Genomic DNA, 21112 nt, shown 5'->3' on the forward strand with positions numbered 1-21112 from the left:
AAAAAAAAGTAGAGAGGAGGGAACTGCAAAATCTGAGGGTGAAGGCTCCTCCCCTGCATTCTACATGCTGAGGGCTCTCAGCTAACTGATCACAAAGCAGCTCTTACAGTCCTTATTCAAACAGTTCAGCTCCAGGGTAACAAGTTCAAAGTGGGAGGAGGCAAAAGAAGGCAGAGGGTGGTAACAATCTTGAACAGACACTTAGCTGCTTTTATATCTGCAGAACCTGTTCTTCAGGTTGGAAGCTGAAACATCTGCTTATTGCCGTTTGAAAGTTGCACTCCAAACCTCTTCTATACTAACAGGTCTGTAGAGGCAAAACCGTATTTAATAATGCACAGACAAGCAACATGTGGGAGGGCAAGTTAATCATTACTGTGCACCAAGTTTGTTTTACATTTTGGACTTCCTTGTGTTAATGTCAGTAAAGCAAGTCACTCCCTTATCAGGTCTGTTATAAGGAACAGCAGAGAAGCATGCAACAAAAATGAAATCTGCACAGAAATTTCTATCTTGCAAAAGCTTAACTCAAACACAGCAGATAAATTGTAAGAGATATGGCAGTTTCCTGCAATCACAGACATCAATCAGAATACAAAATGGAAGAAACAGATTTTTCTTGTGAATTACAGCACAGCTGAGGTTGGCAGGGACCTCTGGAGATCATCTGGTCCAAGCCCCCCACAGCAGGTTGCCCAGGACTGTGTCCAGGCAGCTGTCACCGAGAATGGAGATACTCACTGTGTAACCATGACAGAGGGAACAGCTGGCCGGGGCAACACCAGGCTGCTTGCACCATTTCTCTTCAGTATCAGCTGAACCATCACATCAGTAAAAAGATCCCAGGGGCCGGTAGTCTCTGCAACCATTCCTATGACAGAGCACATTCAAGAGACTGTCAGAGGTTCAGCAGGCAGTGTTTGAAAGGCCCTAGAGTCCTTAAGGCATGGCTAGCTTGTTTTTTCAGTTTAATGCACTTAGCTGCTTAGTATTGGGCTAGGAAAAAGTGCTGGTTTGTCATTCCTGGTAAGACGTTACACATTTCTTTTCCCTACAACAAGCACACCACCTGTGCAGTCTGCATTCAGATCAGCCACTTCTCTCACTCTGAATCTTCTAACTCACGATTTCGGTTTTGCCAAAGGATGGATTTTATGGGAGAAGCAGGTTTGGCCCAGAACAACAAGGAATAATCCCAGGTCATACAAATTACCTTTGTTTGGTTTTGTATTTTTAGTCCCAACAGTAATTTTTTGGGGAGATGTTGTCTGGGGTTGTGTCCCCAGACAGATTGCTTGGCAGATTGTGTGTTCCCCACTGTACAAAATGCCACTGCCTAGAACTGGTGCATTATGCACTAAGCCAAATTCTGTGCTTAGCAAATTCTGTCAAGTAAACAGGGAGTAAAAAATCTCAGTGTAAAACAGAGGCCTACATTCAGATCTAAACTTACTACAGACAACAACATAAAGAAAGGAAACAAAAAGTATTTGAAATGCTTTTTACACATTTCAGAGCCTAGTATCGTATATACATTCTAAAAGTCAATGGTACCTTGTAGGTAACTGTGGAGAATATTGCACACTTTGCAAAGCATTCAAACACAAATGTACATTTCTTCATGATGTTACAATAACAATTAACTGCCCAAAAGCATATTTGAGTGGCTGTAACGTGGATGTGAATTGTTTCCTTTTTTCTGAGAGCACTCAGGAGCTTGTCACAGCACAAATCAACCTAACTTCTGGAATATAATAAAATCCATTCAATTTGTCGAGTGCAGTGACGCACAGAGAAGTTAAACACATTTTAACATTTACAGGAACAGAGTTTTGGCAGCCTGAAACCCCAGGTGATGATAAGAAATAGTTAATGTGGGAATTGAAAAATCAGTAAATAATTAACAAATTGGCTCCATAAAACTTTACTGCAAAGAACAGACTGAATAGACACAAAAACAATGAAATGACCATAAATCATTTAAAATGGTTGACAATTTGAATTTTTAAGTGTTATTAAGGTTGGTTTCTGTTGTCCATAACAAAAATTGCTATTTCCCACAAAGTAGGAATAGAGCCTGTAATCAGTCACACAACCTTGCACCGGCCCCGTAAGGGTTCATTACATCATTTTTCTTACAGCTTTTGGATAATCTTTGACTATGCTGTTTATTTAAAGCTATATTAAAATAACTATATTAAAAAGAAAGAATACTATTTGCCATAACCCCCCCCCCCCCCAACATTTTTTAAGGGAAGATAATCTGACCTTCAGAATCCTAGCTTTATCTTCAGCTGTACAAATGGTTTCCAGTCTAATAATTAAGTGCCTGTTAGCCAACCTTCAGCAGCTTCGCAAAAAAAAAATAAAACATCACCACACCTCTCGGGCTTTCTTTGGTTTCTTGACCTAAAAAACAAAATGAAACAAAACAAAAACTGTATTTACCAAGTTCAGTAAAATAGCAACAAACATTTACCCTGTAGACTTAATAAAACACACCTCATACAGAGCACAAGAGAAATTTTACCGAGCACTTGAGCCAACCTCTCAGGTGTCACCCGAGGCTAAGTTAACAGCACTACCAAGATGCCACCGTTTGTTCCCAACTCCCCCGAGAATTTTTATGTTCAGATTCCCTCATGTGCAACCGATTCAAGAGAGATTAACCTCGACTGCTTGAGGAAATCTTAATATATGAGACTACAGAACCTACCACAGAGAGTAGGAAGATTAAACTGTAATTTAGATGCACTTGCTGCACTGCCTGTGCAATCTTGAAGTGGCAACCAGTATTTTTTAAGATGAGGTTACCAAGCCTTGTAATTTTAACTAGCATCTTCCCACATTTGTTATTTTTGTTGACGACAGAGCTGCTAAATATGTGAGACTGGGGGAATCACAGCCCTCACTTGAAACAAGATCAAAACACCTTGGAGTATGAAGCGAACTAGAATTTTATACAAAATAATCGGAAGGTTTGCCAGGAGGTTTAGGTTCGAATTTTTAAGGACGCGGTAAGCTGGGGCAGCAGCTTGCAGCCTGTTACCTCGGCACAGCTCGGGTCACGGCGCTGCACCGAGGCCTCAGAGGAAAGTGCACGGTGCCTGGGAGAACCGAGGGAAACTGCGGGCGTTTCCTAACGCAGGCGCTCCCCCTGCCGCCGTGCTGAAAGAAATGTCCTCACATTTCCCCTCCTTGCATCATTTCACAGCCAGAGGGAGCAACCTGCGGCACCACCATCCGCGAGCCCTGCTGGCAAACGCTGGCTGGGACCCACCCACGGCAGCGATGTTCTCAAATAAACCCCTTCCACCGCCGAAGCGCTGAGCTTCCCCGCCGCATACACGTTTTGCAAAACTAAGTGTACAATTAATAAGACACCAAGGGAAAAAAAAAATAAAAACGTTTTAATAAAAACAAACATTTCAGACGGCAGGAGGCAGATAGGCAGCATCTTGTAATGGCGGTGCGCTGAGGAGAGGATGGCGGCGGGACTCTGACAGACCCCTGAGGGGGGACCGGCGCCGGCCCGACCCCCGAGGCGGAGAACCGACCCCCGAGGGGGCACCGGCCGCCGGCTGAGGCGGGGCAGCCGTCAGGGGGCGGTGGCTGCCGTGGCCCCCGCCTTCCCCTCAGCTTCCCGCCCTCGCCGCCGCCGTCATGGCGCTGGCCGAGGCCGGGCCGGCGCGGGTGGTGCGGAGCGGGCAGAAGGACGAGCTGTACCGCAGCGGGCTGCGGAGCGGGGCCGGCGCCGCCTTGCACGGCCTCGCGGGTACCGCCCGGGGCGGCCTGGGGGTGCTGCCGGGGCCGCGGGATCCCCCTCACCCGGCTCCGTGCGGCTTCTGTGGGGTCGGGTGCGGAGGGGTCTGTGAGAGTCACTGCCGAAGGAGGGCTTGGCGTGAATTTATGTAAAATAAGTGTAATGGTGCTCTGCTCTTAGGTGCGAAGAAGTGGCTGGAGTGGAGGAGAGAGATCGAACTGCTTTCTGATGTGGCCTACTTCGTCCTCACCACTCTGTCAGGTAACGGGCCCAGCAATTTATTTAGTATCTAGCATTTCTTCTGTGTAAAAAAGAAGCTTTCTGCCCCGGATATGAGCTATGTTTTGGTGACCACCAACTAGCATGAGATGGCTTGACAGTGATTTCTTTTAATGGGACTTTTTAGTTGGTTTTCTGTAAATGCCTTTTATTAAATATGCTAACCACTGAATTGTCAGAAATTTGAGTTCAAATTCAGTTTAGCAATCCAGATATGTACATGTTCTTTTAAAAGCAAAAGTTCTTTTTAAAAAAGGGAGGATGACATTATGAAAATGTATCCCTGCTTTAAGCCTAAAACTATTGCAGATACCGAATGCTGATGTAAATACAGTGCTCACCTCATTCAACACAAAAAACGCAGCTACTTCTGAAATCCAAAACCTAGTATCTGTTCTGATCTGAGCAGCCTGTCAGCACTGCCCAACCATACAGAGAATGGTATTATGATTGCTGTCTTACCCTGTTTGTTTTCTGTTACACGCCTTATTTAGGTTACCAAACTCTGGGTGAAGAATATGTTAACATTGTCCAAGTTGACTCAACCAAGAAAAGGGTACCTTCTTTTCTTCGACGGGCCGTCTTCATTTCTCTTCATACTGTAGTACCTTATTACTTAGAAAAGGGATTGCTGCATCTGGAACACGAGCTGCAGCTTGAAGCTGATGGGGCAAGAACCTTACAGAGCAACCCAGCGCTTGGCTTATCCAGTAGGACCTTAATACGAAACTGGATACAGAGACAAGTCAGGGAGCTTACAGAACAGCAGAAGAAAATAGCCTTACAAATTGTGTATGTTCTTAAACAATCCTTTCCTTTGCTTCATCGACTACATCTGGCAGTATTCTACATCCATGGCACTTTTTATCACCTATCTAAAAGAATTGCAGGAATCAGATACGTAAGTGGATCTATTTATTGTTTGAAGATTATATCCACTGCAGTATTTTGGCTTCTTTTGGGATGCAGCATGTTTAAAAGGGATACAGAACTTGGCTATATCTGATTATGATATAAGCAGTGCAGACTGGGTGACAGGGAAATTTTTTATACCTTATAGAAGGGTTATTCCTTCCAGTTAAGGGTTATGACTAATGAATGTGAATGCACTGTTACAAGTTAATACCCTGTATAACCTTAGAATACTGTCTAATCCAGCCTGTCTTCTACAGATAGACAAAAAGCAGCTTAATAAATCCATGGGAAATACTTATAGTTTTGAACAAAAATAAGTACACATTTAGATAGTATTTTTCTGTATGATGTATTTAATTTCACATTTTTTTCAAGGAGTGTCTTTCCGAAAGGCAGCCCCAGCCACTGGCCTAGAAACACGTAGACACAAGACTTCTCAATAATTCCCTGGTCAAAATATCCTGTCAGCGTGGAAATGAAGTGTTTGACTGTTGGCTCAGAGCTACCTAACAGCAATCTGATTAAAGCAGTAGCTTTACATGGACAGACAGACAACTCAAGACAAATGATCCTTGCCCGAACAGCAGTTAAGTGTAGCCTAACTGAACGAGATGCATCCAAGACACGTTAGACATACAAAGAAACAGCTGACTGGCAAGTCGATCACTCCTAGAAACATGTCATTTTTTTGAGAGAAATGAAAATCCCAAATCAGTAATTTATTGATACGGAGGAGGGCGAGGCGTAGCTTCATAAAACTTCAGCAACTAAACATCCCTCTTTGTGTGCATTATGCAGCTGCGCTTTGGAGGACTGCAAGAAGATCAAAGTATTCGATCAAGTTACAGGTTTCTTGGAATAATTTCACTCTTTCATCTTCTTCTGACAATCGGTGTTCAGATGTACAGCTTCAAACAAAAGCAAAGAGCGAGGCAGGAATGGAAACTACACCGCAGCCTGGCTCCTCAGAAGTATGATTATCTTTGCTTACTAGAAAAGCGGTAGAAGCAATTGTTGGAAATGTAATAGCTTTCATGAACAGGGAGAGCACTGGAATTACATTTTGACTTGAGTTAGAACCTCATGTAATGTAACATCTGACACTTGCCTCATTGTTCTAAGCGTTACGTTTCATGCTTTGCTTTTATGTATGAGACTTTCACAAAAAGGGTTAAATACTCAAAGGTGGGGTTACTTTGGGATTCTATGTTAACAACTTTTTCTTGCAAACAGGCTACACAAAATTAAGTAATACATACCTATGTTAATTAGAAATATGACCAAGGAAAAAGCTACTGGGCGCCACTCCCGCTGCACTTTGTGTTTGGAAGAACGGAGACACACAACAGCCACACCTTGCGGCCACCTGTTCTGCTGGGAATGCATCACAGAATGGTGTAACACCAGAGTAAGTACAGAGGGACAGATAGAGGCTGGAAGGAGTAAACATTATGAAATTTCTACTTGAAAATACCTGTCAGGCTGGTTATTGAAGTAATACCTTTTCCCTCGCTAAGGCACTCAAAATCCCCACACAAGACTTTACCAGGACCCATATATTTTATTAAATTAGGATGACTATGGATTACATAGATTAGGTAAATAAGGTAAGCACTTTTCTGATCCAGCCACTGAAATGCAATTGGACTTACTGCAGAAGTCAGACACAAATGTAATTCCTTTATCTGAAGACCTTGGTTATAATTCTGGCTGCTAAAAACAACAAATTTGATAGTGTTCTAATTTCCAGTAAAAAGAAGTAAGCTACAACTGAACTGAGCTAGCTCTTACACATGAAAAGACTTCGGTTTTGCTCTGGATTAATGAAATAAAACAGAATTTTCATCCATTAAGGATTTTACAGATATCTTGGAATAAGGTGTTATTCATTTATTCTCTGAATAAACACTGTTCAACAGAAGAAAAATACAACTACCACTTAGAAATAAAATCTTTGCCTCAGAGGCTATGTCTGTGCTATAAGTCTGATGTATCACTGTGGCTGTTTTAGAAATGTATAACCTACTTAAATTTTCTGACACTGATACTAGTATAGCTGTGGTAGAATCAGACAAATATCACTCGTCAGAGTACTTCCCAAGGATCCCATATGAATCTTGACACTAAAATCACTATAGTCAAAGTATCACTATGAAAGACCTGTGTTTAAATCCACCAAGATTATACTTACACAAGTTCTTAAGCTCTACGATATATGGATCATTTGAAAACAAAATAGTATGCAGCCTGTAAACGAACAACATCCTGATGCACATCAGGAAACATCCAGAATCTTTTCAAATTTGTTTGTAAGGACGTAGCCGGTGTTCATCAGTCTGGCCTGAATGCTGCCTGAAGCCGTGGTAGAAATGGTTCCATCTAATTGCAAGGAAAGATTAGAATAATTTAGGTAATGATCATTTTGCATTGTGGCTTTACTCAATCTTATTTGGTCCCTTAGAGGACTGTGCATCTTAAAGTTGTTCCTGTAATCTAGAATGAAGATCAGTATTCACTTCCCATAACAACTCTAACTGCAAAATCAATGAAGAACTTCACAAGTTAGCATTCAAAATTGCCCTGCATGAAGTTGTGTCAACTGAAGCCCAGGCTTTAAAGTTTGAGTATGGAAGTACACAGAAGGCTACTGACAATTTCAGCTGTCAGTTTTCAGTGTGAGTACTAGCTGGCAATAGAGCCAAATCTATTAGAGGACTTATTTTTTGCATTGTTGCCTATTCTAAAGGTGTCCCAGATGCACATAGCTGTAGGTAGAAGTATTAAAAATCCATTATGCAGTGACTTTTCATACTTGAAAGCATCCTTTCACTATAATTACATCTTTACGTTATTCTTTGCCCTAAAGACTTGGTAACTAATTTACCCAGAGCAGTTCAAAGTCCGTGGTACAGCTTTTTTTTGTGTGTTTGTTTCAGGTATAGTGACTTTTTTCTTAACATTGACAACACTTACAAAATTATAAGTTTTAGTCTTTTCAAATGTGCCAACGTGAAATCCTTTGACGCTCCTACTGGATTCACCAAGCAAAGATACACAAATTTAAGAGATCTTAGCTAAGAATAGTTTTTAACACACAGCTAATATCTTTAAATACTACTTCTGTCATATATGAATGTTTCCTTATAGTGGCCCCGTCATTTTTCTTCACATAATAGCAGAATTAACTGAAGTAGTAGTATTTCTTCCTAGAATTAAAAAAAAAAAAGACACCAGAAGAATTGTTAAGAATCTATCCAGTTTGTTTTGACTTACTGCTTCAGGAAATGCCTGTTAAATAGCAAGTAAAAGCGCGGCATTTGTTGGGAAGACTCAGGACAATACAACTGAGAAAGACTGCCTGAAATTCTGTAACAAGCTTTGCAATGACACTTGACTGTAATACACCTTGAGTAAAAACGTGTATAATGTAGTATAGATATTTTGGGTGAAGAATGGCAATAAAGAGACTAGCAGTCTACTAGCTCAGCTGCAAATAAAAGTCAGGGGAATTATTTTAAGTACAAAGAGGGGAAAAAAAACCTGCATCTAAAAAGAGTATATGGCAGCATTACTTGTCAATATTCAAGGGTAACAGAACATGTGAATAAAATTGCAGTGACTATTTGAGGGGTTTTGCTAGACAGGCTTCCTTGTAGGTAAAAATCCAAAAGGTTTCTTTTCTCTAAGGTTATGAAGTTGCTTCAAGGTAAGATGTTGTATGTTGTGTGCAATAGCCAAAGGCTTAAGGGTATATTTTAAACAGCACCTCAAATTGCTCTTTAAGTTAGGCTAGCTTACAAGACTCTTCATGGTTAAGCTTGTATCACAAACTAGACTAAAAAAAATTAGTTTTAATTACAGGAGCTCACTATTTTCTAGAAGCAGTCAGTATTTGGATTTTTTTTTAAGTTTTATTTTAATCTTTTAAATACAGCAATTTAATACGAATTTCTTTTCTCGTAGACAGAATGTCCACTGTGCAGAGAGAAGTTTCATCCTCAGAAACTGATCTACCTACGTCACTACCAAATGTAAAGGAAAAATTTCATTTCATGACAAGGGTCTTCACTCTCATACCCTTTACAAAGTGGTCATACAGCTTGAATTAGTCCAAGAACAAGGCTTTATTGTAAAACTGGTAACTGCCTGTACAAGGTGGCACTTCATTCCTGTTTTACAAAATAAATCTATTTCTGCCTCTACTCTCCTGTTTCTTGCGACATGGTTCTTGACTATATCAAAAATATGTCTATCTAAAAAGTGCTTACCTCAAATGTAATACTGTTCTTCACTTTGGACAATGAAAAATTAAGTCATCTTCTCACTTTCTAAATGTAAGTCCGAATAACAAGTCTTCCAACCTTTTATAACATGCTTAAGGCATCAGTAAAATTCTACTGTATCTAAGGCTCCCTTTCTCTTGTTGCATTACAGTAGTCCTGCTCTTTGCTGTAGACTTCGGAGGAAAAACAAGCTGTACACAGATCCTTAGTTTAACTGCAGTGGAATTTCTGATGATAAATGTATGTCACATACTATCCATTTTCCTACCAAGGTTAACAGCGAGGCAGTTGCCTTGATTTACAAACTTTCTTTCCCTAAGATCAACAGAAGCAACAGATGTGAGGCCAAAGTAATGCAGAGTACAGATAATTCTGCACACTGATGAATTAACGTGGAGCTTCCAAACTCAACACTCTTCTACCATTATTGATATCAAGGCTTTTCATCAAGTATTCCAGACATTTAGTCTATAGAAGTGTTGTTTCAAAAAGCCCGAGTATGCATACTAATAGCAAACTGCTCAACTATAAAATGTTAATTTTATAACACAGCTTAAGTTTTGTCTGTGTGGCATTTTCTACAGCCTAACACAGGGAAGAAGCTGACTTTAGCCACAAGCCCCCTACCCCTCTGTATGGCAATAGGGGTTAATTAAGCTAAGCCAGTATGTTGCAGTATAAACGAGGAGGGTTTCAGCAGCATCACCTCATCAAGGTTCATTCCCTTAAGCTATTACTAGTTCAGTTATACAGGTAGAGCAGCAGAGAAAAAAACTAGGTAATTGTTACTGCATCTTCTGATTTCATGATTGAAAGTACACAAGATTAACTTATTTGTAGTTCTTAAATACAAATGGAGAGGGAAATCCAAATGATCCCCTCTGTGGATCATGAGTTAGTTTCATTAAGTCTTTCACAAACAGCACTGAATATGGACATGGGGTGGGGAGGAGGCATGCTACAGTAAGCACTTTTAAGATAGTTATTCATACTGTAGAGATCCTGGTTAGCTAGTTAATAATTAAGTCTTCAAGTGTTATAAATCCTCCAATAAAGTTAGTTGAACATTTTGTTGTATCTATATATGGAATGAAAAGAGTTGCCGGTAAAAAATAATGCCAACACTTCAGCATTACTTTACAAAGCTGGTTTTCAGAGTCTCGATACCATCCCTTTCTTACACCAAAAAACTTCCAGGCATGCCCCACCTGCTTAAAACTGTAAAGAGTGGAAGAAAAATGGTCCATATGACTCAAAACGTGACCAGCTAAGGAAATGACTACCTTATAGTCATCTCCTTACAAAGGAAAACAGCAAGGAAAGATAATTAATTGCACATAGAAACGAGTAGGAAGCAATTGATGACTGAGAAGTAGCTGTGAAGTTGTCAAGTTTTTCATGCATTCTGTAAGGGTAACTTATTTTTAGCACTTGTAAGTGGTAAAAATAGAGCAGTTTAACAAAATGCCATCAAACTTGTCTGGCCTTTGCAAGCTGAGATTCAGCTAGGGAACTATACAGTTGTCTCGATGTCATGTACAATACATATTTGAAAAGTGCTAATCCCACAAAGGAAGAACAGCTGTTACCTAAGAATGAGAAGGCATTCATTCTTTATGCTGCCACTTAAGTTAGAAATTAAGTGGAGGTAGAAATTTCTAATTTGCAATGACTGTCTTTAATACCCCATTGTTTAGCAGGAATCATCCCAGTTACTAATTTTAACATTAATAAATGGAAAAAACACCATACTTTTCTCCCTGATTTGCCCTCATATTCAGAGACTCCAGGAAACCTGAAGACAGCTCCTCCAAATCAAGACTTTCAGGTTTTTAGGCAATGAACTGCAAACATCCATGACTGGTACTTTTGTAAGGCCCTTTCTGGATACAGTGTTTCTGTAACTTAAAGTTTGACATTACATACACATAAACGAAAAACAACAACAGGCCAATGTCAACTTAAACTACCTTTAACTTTTCCAGGTTTACCAAAGACTAAATTCCAGGGCTCCATAATGACTTCATTTGACAAAATCAGATTAAAGGGTTCTTTACATACATTTGCCAATTAGGCATCTGTTGAAATTGCCACTATTCTCAATTCAGAATATTCAAAGAGCTAATCTTTTTTTTTTTTTCTTTACTTTCTACCAGTGAATGTTCCCTGAAGAACTATAATAGGCATCACATGAAGATAAATGCTGAGGGTAATCACTACTGAAAAGAATCCATAAATACTGTCATCTATCTATACATATAAATATATAAAGATAATAGAGAACAAACAAAGGGGGACACTGTCTTTTAATAAATTTTGGAATTAAAAAGTCACTTAATAAAACTGCAGTTGTATCACATGAAAAAGTTTACATGCAGGTCATTTATCTCTGATTTTTTTTCCCATAGAAAATGAAAACCTTTGTTAAAACCCACAAAGTTGTCTCCTACGGCCAGTTTGGATATATTCTGAAGGGGCTGCATGAAGTCACCTTAAGCTAATCAAGCAACCCTTGGGTATGAAAGAAATTTCAACTAATAACAATTAATATATATATATATATATATATATATTTATAATTCCAGGTCCTCAAAGGAAATGGTCATAGATTTTGAACAAAGTTTTGAGTCATCATGAAAGAGCCCAATTTTAGCATCTGCTAGGAGATGCAATGGTGAAACTGGCATTAAAACCTAACAGAAATGAGTTACTTTAGAAGCTATACATTTTTTTTCCCTACTGAAAAACCCATGATTTTGTAGATTTATTACTCCTATTTATATTTATGACTCAGTAATACCATGCATTTAGCAAACTGGCTTAAGTTCTGCATCTACTTAGGTCTATTGAATTTTTGTATGAAAATAGCACATGGCCATGAAGCAGAAAACAGCATCATGTGTGCGTGCCACCTTTTTCTTCCTCCACATACGTGCACAGCACTTCAGGGTGACAGTGAGGAGAACAATGTAAAAATATCCAACTCAAAGCCATTAATCTCTCCAGTGCAATGGATCCTGAAAGAAATCCGTTATCCCAAATCCATGGGATTATCCAAAGTTTCTCCAACTTCTTACAAAAGACAAACTCAATGCAATTTGGTTAGAATGCCAGTTTCTTCAAGAAACTGATATTTCAGATAAAAATAGCAAGATCCTCTTAAAATGAAACTTCAACTGCTTTTTCACCACTCAATCATTTTATGAAGAAAAAAGGCATTGTTACAATGGCTCAAAATCGTTCCTTTAGTTATAAGTAGAATCGGTCAACAGGTTGATTGCATCTTCTAGCTAGCAAAGGTCTTTCCCACATCTTCTTTCCCTTTGTATTTCCTCTTGCCATGTGTGAAGGGTATATATCTGTACTTTATCATATGCTGTAAAGGAAAAAAAACAATTTTTAGGGGCAAGAAACTTAGATAATGTTTACAAACATGTTTCATAATATGCAATATAAATTACAAAGTCCTCTATGAAAACAGTTGTTCAGTATTGTAATAGCAAATCATGAACCAGTTTACATTTAAATAATGCCATGAGCTCAGTCTTCTAAATATGAAATTTGGTTCTAGCCAACGACGTATACAGTACAGTGAAGTTTACTGATTAGGGGATTGCAGAAAACTGGATATAATATAAAGATATTAATTTCCTACCCTTCACTTTACAACTTTGAGTACTGGTACTTAGCCAAAATCCTGCGTGTCTGGAAAAAAAAATGCTTCTCTTTTTAAAATCCCAACAAATTCTAAGTAGTTTTGCCTATGTTTTTCTTCCCCTTCTCTCCATCCACTTTGCTTGAGCAAACTTGTCACAACACCCCTTTTACTCCAACAGAGACCCTAAAAGACTTCATTAAAAGCAGCCATAGGTAACTGAAGAAAGAAAGTGAATCAGAAATTTTGAGACATCCTGTATAAAAAACTGACTGAAATTTAAGACCAGAACTGTTTGGAAGTAAGTATCAAATGTTGTATATGTAGTGTATGAAGCTTTTTCCAAGTATTTTTGTTTCTTGCTATCCATATTTGCTCAAAGTTGCAAATATACAACCAATGCTCAAGCATAAGGCATTCAAGTGAAAGAAATATACACATGTAATAATTGTAACGTGCTTAAGCGGATGTTTGGATAGTTTGTTACAATACTATACATTTTGACATCAAGTGCTACTATCTGTTCTTGGCAAGTTACCTTGATTTGCCTCTTCATAGTGATACAAAACAGCATAATGAAGTACATCACAAGGATTGGCCAAAAAACTGGAACGTTGAAAGCCTCAAAGAACGTACATGCCATAGCAACCAGGATGCCTTTAGTGGCAGAGTGCCTTAAAAATAACGTTAACAATTAATCCTTCAACCCCAGTCACCGCTAATTTGATGCAGATATTTAAACTTTTCAGAAACAAAGTTTACACAGATAGATCCACTCACCAGAATTTAAACTCTGGGAGCCTTCTAATGAAAGGCCGAAATTCTTCATTTTGCCTTGTAGGTAAGGAAGGACCATCATCTGAAGAAAACATAAAAATGAAAAAAAAAACAAAAACAAAGATCAACCTCCCTCACAGACTTTTTTTAATCTTTAAAAAAAGAACTTTCACTGTATGCAAAGATCCCACTGCAGCGTCTGTGTTAATATAACAGGGTTCATTTCCCATAAGAGAAAGATAACAAAAATCAGTGCCAGGTCATTTGAGTCATTACAGGGAGAATTTAAGCAACATAAAACTTCTGTATATATACATAACACTTAAACAATATGGAATATGTTCAAACCTCAAAAAGAAAAACATTTTAAAGACAAACCTTTTGACAACTCCTAATATCTAGTAGCATAGAGTTTTTGTAAGTTCAAAAATGCAACGGTCAGGCTGAAATTGCACATACTAAACATTACTCTGTCAGACAAAATGAGCTGGCAGTTTGACTACGTTCAGAATTATTGCGGAATGAACTGTTCATCGTACCTGAATCTTCCATTAAAGAGGGGTCTACCTTTGGCGACAAGAAAGCTATGAAGAGATTTAGATGGTAGATTCCCAAGGCATATGTCACAATGTACCAACCCTGAAGAAAAGAGGAAAAAAGAACTAAGATTAAAGAATTCCTGAAAACTACTTTCAGATACTGATTTTTCAAGATGAAACAATGTTTTTTTTCCTCTTCCCAAAGAAGCACTTTTCTATATCCTCACATTCACATGAAAAGTTTTCTATATTTGTCTAAAAAAGACAATATTCTCACTGCACAAAATAAACATTCAGACTCTAGGAATAGATGAAATGACCTTTATGAATCTACCCTGTGAGAGTTCTTGGCCTTTCTTTCAATTAAGATGTTTTCTGATATTTGTATACTGACAGTTAACATATATAATAGTTTTCATTTAAAGCTACTTAAATATTAACTAAACTTGCTGGAAGACAAACAAGCAAAGATGAAAAATCTATCACCCTTTGTAAGCTAAACAATTTCTAAGTTTTATAACAGTAATCCTAATATAGTAATTAATACAAGCCTTAAAATATGAGTAGTGCAGATCTCTGATGTATTAATGGATTTAATTAAAGCTTTTCTCAAGCATCTGGTTGCTACGTTCAAGATGTATATATCATAAAAGCAGCATAAAAGAAGTAAACAGCATAAAAGCAACAATTTTTAAAATAATCTTTGCAGGCTTCCATCACTTAAATGTTCCTATTACTACCATCTGTATGGTTTTCACATTCAATTTGTAATCTTCAGTTTTCAGGAATAATAATTCTCAAGCTCTTGACTGAATCGGAGATCGGCATGAAATAGAGGCATCTGATTAGTAGAGAAATAGTTTGCTGATGGCCTGCAGTGACAGAAGTGCCGAACAAGCAGTTCTTTATGGTTTGCATGACAGAAGGTAACCACTGGCTCCTGAACAAGCTACACAGCTTTAAAAATAAAACCTTAATTGCAAAAGAGTTTTCAGAATTTTATTATGTAATTTCATGAGAATTACTGGAGTGTTTCTGCCTTCTGCTACCATCAAACAAATTCTTAAGCATTCACAAACTCTTCAGTCTGAGGCTGCAAGTTTAACACCAGCAAGACAAGGTGTCACTTCAGACTATCTAATTTAGTGGGTTTTAATGATACAGTAATTCCAAAGTAGTATACTTTACACATACTCTTAACACAATAAATAGAACAGTAATGATACCTACTCCTATCTGAGCAGTAAATCCAGTTTTCCTACCTGCAGTAAATAAACTCTAATCATGTAGATAAAACTCAGACCCAAAGTTACAATCCATCGCACTGCAGTATATGGAGTAGACTTGTCTAACCACGATTGGTAGATCTAGGAAAAAATACAAAGCGTACATCTGTAAAATACGTCATGCGCAACGAATAGTGTATATTACAGGGTAGCATTAGAAATAGCAAGCGTTTGTAAAGACACTTTGGGAAGGAGAAAAACATGAAGCATTATTCTTCTTTATTATAAACATGCTTATAAGCATTTGAAAACACAAGTTCGCTATTTCCACAAAGGCCAAAAAAACAAAACAATGAAAAAAAACACAACAACTCCTAATGCTTGAGACATCATAAAGAGACTTAGGTCCTCAGCACTTCATTGTTTATTTTCCTTAAGTTTACTTTCCTTAAGACCATTCTGGCAGGGAATCTAAGGTAACTCCTCATTTTTGAGGACAGCAATGCATTATCGCTGTGCAGTGTCACGCCCCCACACATTCAGTATTCCATTAAGCTACATATTGTAATATCTCTTGTCTATTTCTAAAACATTTCAAAAGAAATCTGTACAAACTTTAGCATTTCAACAATTGATCCAAAAAGTAACGTGGTTAAGTTGCATTGAGACTTTCTTCTGATGTAGTCACAGAAACCCTACAGAAAACCAACCTGTCCAAGTCTTGTGAAAAATCTATAGACCACAGAAGGCTTTCCATGAACAGACTCACCAATACTGTCCCCTTCTGACATGGTTGCTGTAGAAATAAAACACAACACACAGATTTTTGTTTTAAATGTTACCTAAGCTCAGTGAAACTTCACAGCACATTATCTGAACCAACAATTACATATGACATTCTTTTGGATAACCCTGTTTGAAAAATTATTTTTACTGAAGTATTCTTACAGAGAGGGCATTTACTCCAAAAGAAATTAATTTCCAGAAGAAATTGTCAAAAAAGTAAAGAAAAGGATATTTTTACAAAGGCCAGAGAGGATCCAATCCATTTTAGGGAGGGGAAAAAAGTCCATACAGAAATGCAGGAATGAGCCTCATTAGACATCTTCACCTTGGTAAGGCAGGAGCTGAGTTCTAACATCTAAGCATTGAGATATGTACTGCAGCACCACCCTCCTGTCACCTCAGAGTCTAAAGGCAAAGAACAAAACCAAAATAAATACATATTTTTAAAAGCTGCTTTGGATTTTCAAACATGAGTAACTAGACAGCGAAGCTTTTTAATTTCAAACTGCACACCAGTGGTTAGAGACACAAACCTTCACCATAAGCACCTACATTATCAAAACACACCGGTTTATCTAAAGAATACAAGCAGCTTAGCAGTCACAGAAAAGTTTTATGCGTAAGTAAAGTTGTAATCATAAAAACCAGGGGCAGGATTCTGGATTTGGGTTAAAAAAAATAAAATCACCTAGGGAATTATTTTTAAGTATGTGCTTCTGCTACCAATTTAAGATCTTTACCTTTCACTTCAGTTAAGCTCAACAAAGCTTTATCATTCACTTGAATATATAAAGCAAGCAAAATAAACTGGATTTTAAACAGAAACATTTTTGCCACATCATCAGAAGTAATCCCTGACATTACTTCCTGGAGTCCCCTTCTGTGGGTGGGACTACAACTCTGGGATAGCCGGAGTGCGTTCGCTCCTGTGTCAGCACCTCAGGAGCTTCACGTGACCATACAGATCTGTGAAACATTACTAAGGAAAAAAAAATCAAATAGAAACTCTCACAGAACAGATATGGACATTTTCATTACAGGCAAAAAGGAAGTAATTATTATGCTCCCCATCCCCTGCACTGCAGAGGAAAGAAATTACTCAGCACTATGAGCTGAGCAGCACTTTGTGCTTTGTTTGGGGTGGGTTTGAAACGTCCAGGAATATAAGGGCATAATAAAAAACATCTGATCAATTGATCAGACGACAATTCTCTAACGATGTCAAACATCAAACCTCTCATATTCCCACCGGTCATTTTACAGCTACGTACGCCCCAAATCTGTGCCAGCAGCAGACCTGACGTGCCAATCCTGCAAACGTTAACCTACGTAGACCCAGTGACAGACCAGGTATGCGAGTCTACCCGTGGCTTCCTGAGGGAGCAGACACTTCGCTTGGTGTAAAAAGTTGTAATACATTGGATTACACGTGCCTGCTTATCCTGCGTGCAGTTCTTCCCCAGCAGCCCAAGGAGCACAAGCAGCTAGTGCTGTGTCCCAGAAGAGCCCCCACTGGCTCAGTTTCAGCAGCACAGAGTAAAGCATCACATGACAGAGCTGAAGAATTTAACTTACTATTTCTCACTGCTTTACAATATTTACTTAAAGACGACCCGTAATAAAACAAGAACCAAGAAGAGCGATCTTTGGCATTGGAGCTGGTTTACAGTTAAGGACCCAAGCCAGATCTCAGTGGTGTGGGGGCACAATTAAACCCAAACAATAGCAATTCCTCTTTCAGAATGTGGCACAAAACTTCACTGTTCAGCATAAGGAGCAGTGTCAACCCTCCGGCCAGACCAGTAATGCCAAGGATCAGAAAGACACACAGAGATTAACACAAGAAACGAGTTGCTACAAGCAGAAAGCAGAACCGTACCCAAACTAAACTGTATCAAAAATTTTTTCTCTGATGAGAAATACCGAGAGGGTGAACACAAGCTCTCCAACTATTACGTGTTTTCAACCGCAGTTATGGCAACATCATTACGAATGTCACTGCACCCTGGAGTTGTCAAAAATGCCATGACCTGGGGCCAGAAGTCATTTAACTCAGCTGGTGCAACGCTACACTGAGAGCTGCTGGGTTCTCAGGGAAACCTCTGACCAGAACGCAGATTTCCTTAACGTAGAAATGAAGGAGGTAACTGGGAAAAGCAGCGCTGCAGTTTATACGAGTTTCCTCATCTCGCGAAGGAAGCTTCCTTGCCCGGCAGCGCCCGAGGTGACGGGCACGGAACGGGCCGGGGGACGGGCACCGGGCAGCGACCCCCGGCTCTGCCACCGCGGACCCGGCGCCCCGGGCACCGCCGTAACCAAAGCAGCCGAACAACGGCCCCAAAAGAAACCAAGGGGAGGAAAAAAAAAGGAAAAAAATAAAAGAGACGAGCGGCGCGGGGAGGGGCAGAGCGGGGCCGGGAGCGGCCCCGCCACCGGGAGCGGCCCGGCCCGGGGTGCGGCAACGGCCGCTGGGAGGGCGGAGCGGGCCCGGGGGCCCCAGGACCGGGCCTGGGAGCGTCGCTGGGGCTGCCCCCGGTGCTGCCCGTGCCCGCGTCGGAGTCGCCGTCCCGCTCCCCTCCGCCCGTCCCCGCTACTCACCGGCGGCCGCGCCGGGCCCTGCCTTTCGCCCCCGCCCCCCGCCTCCGCCGCCGCAAGATGGCGGCAGGAGGGCAGCCGGCCCGCTTCCGCTTCCGGGACACGCCGGGAGGGGCGGGGCGGGGCTAGCTGCCAACCCGCCATTGGCGGCCGCCGGGGGAAGGCGGGAGGACGCCGCGAGGGGCGGCAGCGCATGCGCAGATGGCGAGAGGAGGGCCGAGGGGCGGGCACGCCACGCCCTTCCCGCTGCCGAGCCAATGAGCGCTGGGCGGGTGGGGCTGGGGGCGGGGTCACGAAGCGGGCGGGAAGGCGGTGCCTGCAGGGCGTTGGGGGCGGTTGCACGTGACCACGCGCTGAGGGGCGCTGAGGGGCTCGCGCTTCCCGCCCTTCCCGCCCTTCCCGCCCGCAGCGAGCTCCCGTCAGTGAGTCCCCTCAGAGCGTTTTGTAGTGAAACTCTGAAATACATATCCCTGAGTAAAAGCAGTACTCCTGTGGCCCTTACTCTATGATCCTTACCACTTTTCTAAGGGCAGTTGTTTGGTTTTCCATCTGCTTCTTCTGTACAACTGGAGGGGTTTCAGCCAGCCTCTCCTTCAGCACAGGGCATCCCGGCAGAATATGAAAAAGCTCAGTTCTCACCAGTACGTTCATTTTCCTCATTTTTAAAATATAGTGTCCTTTATAGTCTCTAAACCTGTTACGCTATAACAACAGGAAGGCAAACGTAGCACCCCTTGCTTGTATCTTTTTAAACAATGTAATAAATCAGCTGTAAAGCGAATGCAGCGGTGGAACTTGCAGACTGCTGTGGAAGTCAAATGCTTGGTTTCAAGAGTTTCTAAAATCTGGCTCTAATCTGGGAGAGCCAGTAGGGAGAAGTTTGGTTTCATCAGTGGAGGGTTTCTGCCTTCGTATACTTTGTAAATCCCTTTGGGTGTCGATGTTTAGATGCTAAGATGTTGAGTAGGTGAGTCCAAAGCACGTGAAGGTGCTAACAACATGGTCTAAATTTAATAATATAAAGGAAAAAAATACGAGACAGTTCCAACACTTGTCAAAAACAGAGGTGGACATTTGTATGTGGAGAATGGTTGGAAATTGCAATTGTACAATATATTGTGATATTTTCTAGGCCATGACCAGCTGTTCTCCAAGGATAGAAGTGACTGTGAGGTCAAGTTTTTCAATGCAGAAATTACAGGGAACAGATTTCAATACAGGACATCAACACGTGAGCCTTTTACTTGTTAAACGTTATGTATCTTTTTATTAAATAGGTCTTTATCCCCTTAAATTTTAATGTATACCCAAAGCTGCCAAGCTGATTTTTTCTACATTGATGGTCTTTCATGACACTTGTTGAAAAATCACGTTTTTCAGATTTTCTTGCTGGCTTCTCAACTTAGGCTGAATTCAATTACCTCAGAAAGTTAATCAAATGTATTAATGGTAGAAACCAGTCACATGTATCGTCAATTTTTGATAAGTCTCAGTCCTTCAAAGATGTATACAGATGCAGACATGCTCATATGAAGTGCTCCACAACACCAGGCCAAAGCTATCAAAGGATTTAAAGAACTTGAATAAACTATCTGTTATGGAGGGACATCTCCTGTATGACTTACCAAGAGAATATTTTAATTAATTCATCTCTGTTCTGGTATCTCGAGCAGAAAGAAGCAAACTCAAAGCTCTGTCCCATCAAGTTGCACCAAAATTTCCTGTTTCTGTTTATTCGTGTACAATAAGTTGGTGACTTCTCCACCTGCCTAATCACTCTGGTCAACGATCTGTAGGGCTGACAGAAAATAAAGGGTGACCACACAGAATATGTTGTATAATATAAATAAATTGGGTAAATACTTGAAAGAAAAATAGCTACTTGTCATTCTAAGATAACATATACATTAGGAAATTCAGAGTACAGTAATTCTAGTGCTAAGCAGTTATTTTTTCAGGCTTTAATGCAAAAGGTTTGGATGAGTACATGCCATCAAAAAGCTGTTAAATACTTAATTTCATAGTCACCTTATTTTGTATGTTCCTTAACCATAAAAGATCATGGCACAAGCCTTTTCATAGAAGATCATTGGCAGTTTTGAAGACCAGAGAATTAAAGTTCATTAGCTTGAAAATACAGACTGGATAAGCACGTTTAGTCTTCATTAGACAGCATTAATAATATTAATAAAAATTAAAAAAGTAGTTGGTAATTACTTTTAGAGTGTCTTCTATTCATGGTCTATAAGTAAAATACCACTTACTAATGAACCTTATGTATTAAAAAAAAATCA

At 40.0% G+C, this 21112-nt stretch overlaps 2 protein-coding genes and 1 long non-coding RNA gene across 13 annotated transcripts in view; 2 read left to right on the forward strand and 1 right to left on the reverse strand.

The window, feature by feature from the left end:
• The first annotated feature begins 3618 nt into the window (after positions 1–3618).
• On the forward strand, positions 3619–9157 carry PEX10 (peroxisomal biogenesis factor 10). The gene is made up of 6 exons (XM_040533450.1): positions 3619–3775; positions 3944–4024; positions 4537–4943; positions 5756–5928; positions 6230–6365; positions 8921–9157. The coding sequence occupies exons 1-6, from the start codon at positions 3664–3666 to the stop codon at positions 8990–8992; spliced, it is 981 nt and encodes a 326-aa protein (XP_040389384.1). The 5' UTR covers positions 3619–3663; the 3' UTR covers positions 8993–9157.
• A 2374-nt stretch (positions 9158–11531) lies between these two features.
• RER1 (retention in endoplasmic reticulum sorting receptor 1) lies at positions 11532–18940 on the reverse strand. 6 transcript variants are annotated; one of them, XM_040533451.1, is made up of 8 exons: positions 18822–18940; positions 16462–16628; positions 16207–16233; positions 15474–15578; positions 14212–14311; positions 13676–13754; positions 13434–13569; positions 11532–12616 (listed from the first exon to the last, which is right to left on the reverse strand). In XM_040533451.1, exons 2-8 carry the CDS (start codon positions 16576–16578, stop codon positions 12527–12529), a joined length of 654 nt encoding a protein of 217 aa, XP_040389385.1. In that variant the 5' UTR covers positions 16579–16628; positions 18822–18940; the 3' UTR covers positions 11532–12526. The 6 variants fall into 6 exon arrangements, with proteins under 6 accessions (XP_040389385.1, XP_040389391.1, XP_040389389.1 ...); XM_040533457.1 differs by having other exon boundaries at positions 16549–16628; positions 18822–18939; XM_040533455.1 differs by having other exon boundaries at positions 16148–16233; positions 16549–16628; positions 18822–18883.
• A 257-nt stretch (positions 18941–19197) lies between these two features.
• The window catches only part of LOC121058280, a 146528-nt gene continuing 144613 nt past the window's right edge, over positions 19198–21112 (forward strand). For all 6 annotated transcript variants that reach the window (XR_005814141.1, XR_005814142.1, XR_005814143.1 and 3 more), the window contains exons 1-2: positions 19198–19459; positions 19951–20049. This is a non-coding gene — a long non-coding RNA (uncharacterized LOC121058280). The remainder of the gene's footprint in view (positions 19460–19950; positions 20050–21112) is intronic.

The sequence above is a fragment of the Cygnus olor genome, chromosome 21, assembly GCF_009769625.2.
Source record: "Cygnus olor isolate bCygOlo1 chromosome 21, bCygOlo1.pri.v2, whole genome shotgun sequence".
Taxonomy (NCBI): domain Eukaryota; kingdom Metazoa; phylum Chordata; class Aves; order Anseriformes; family Anatidae; genus Cygnus; species Cygnus olor.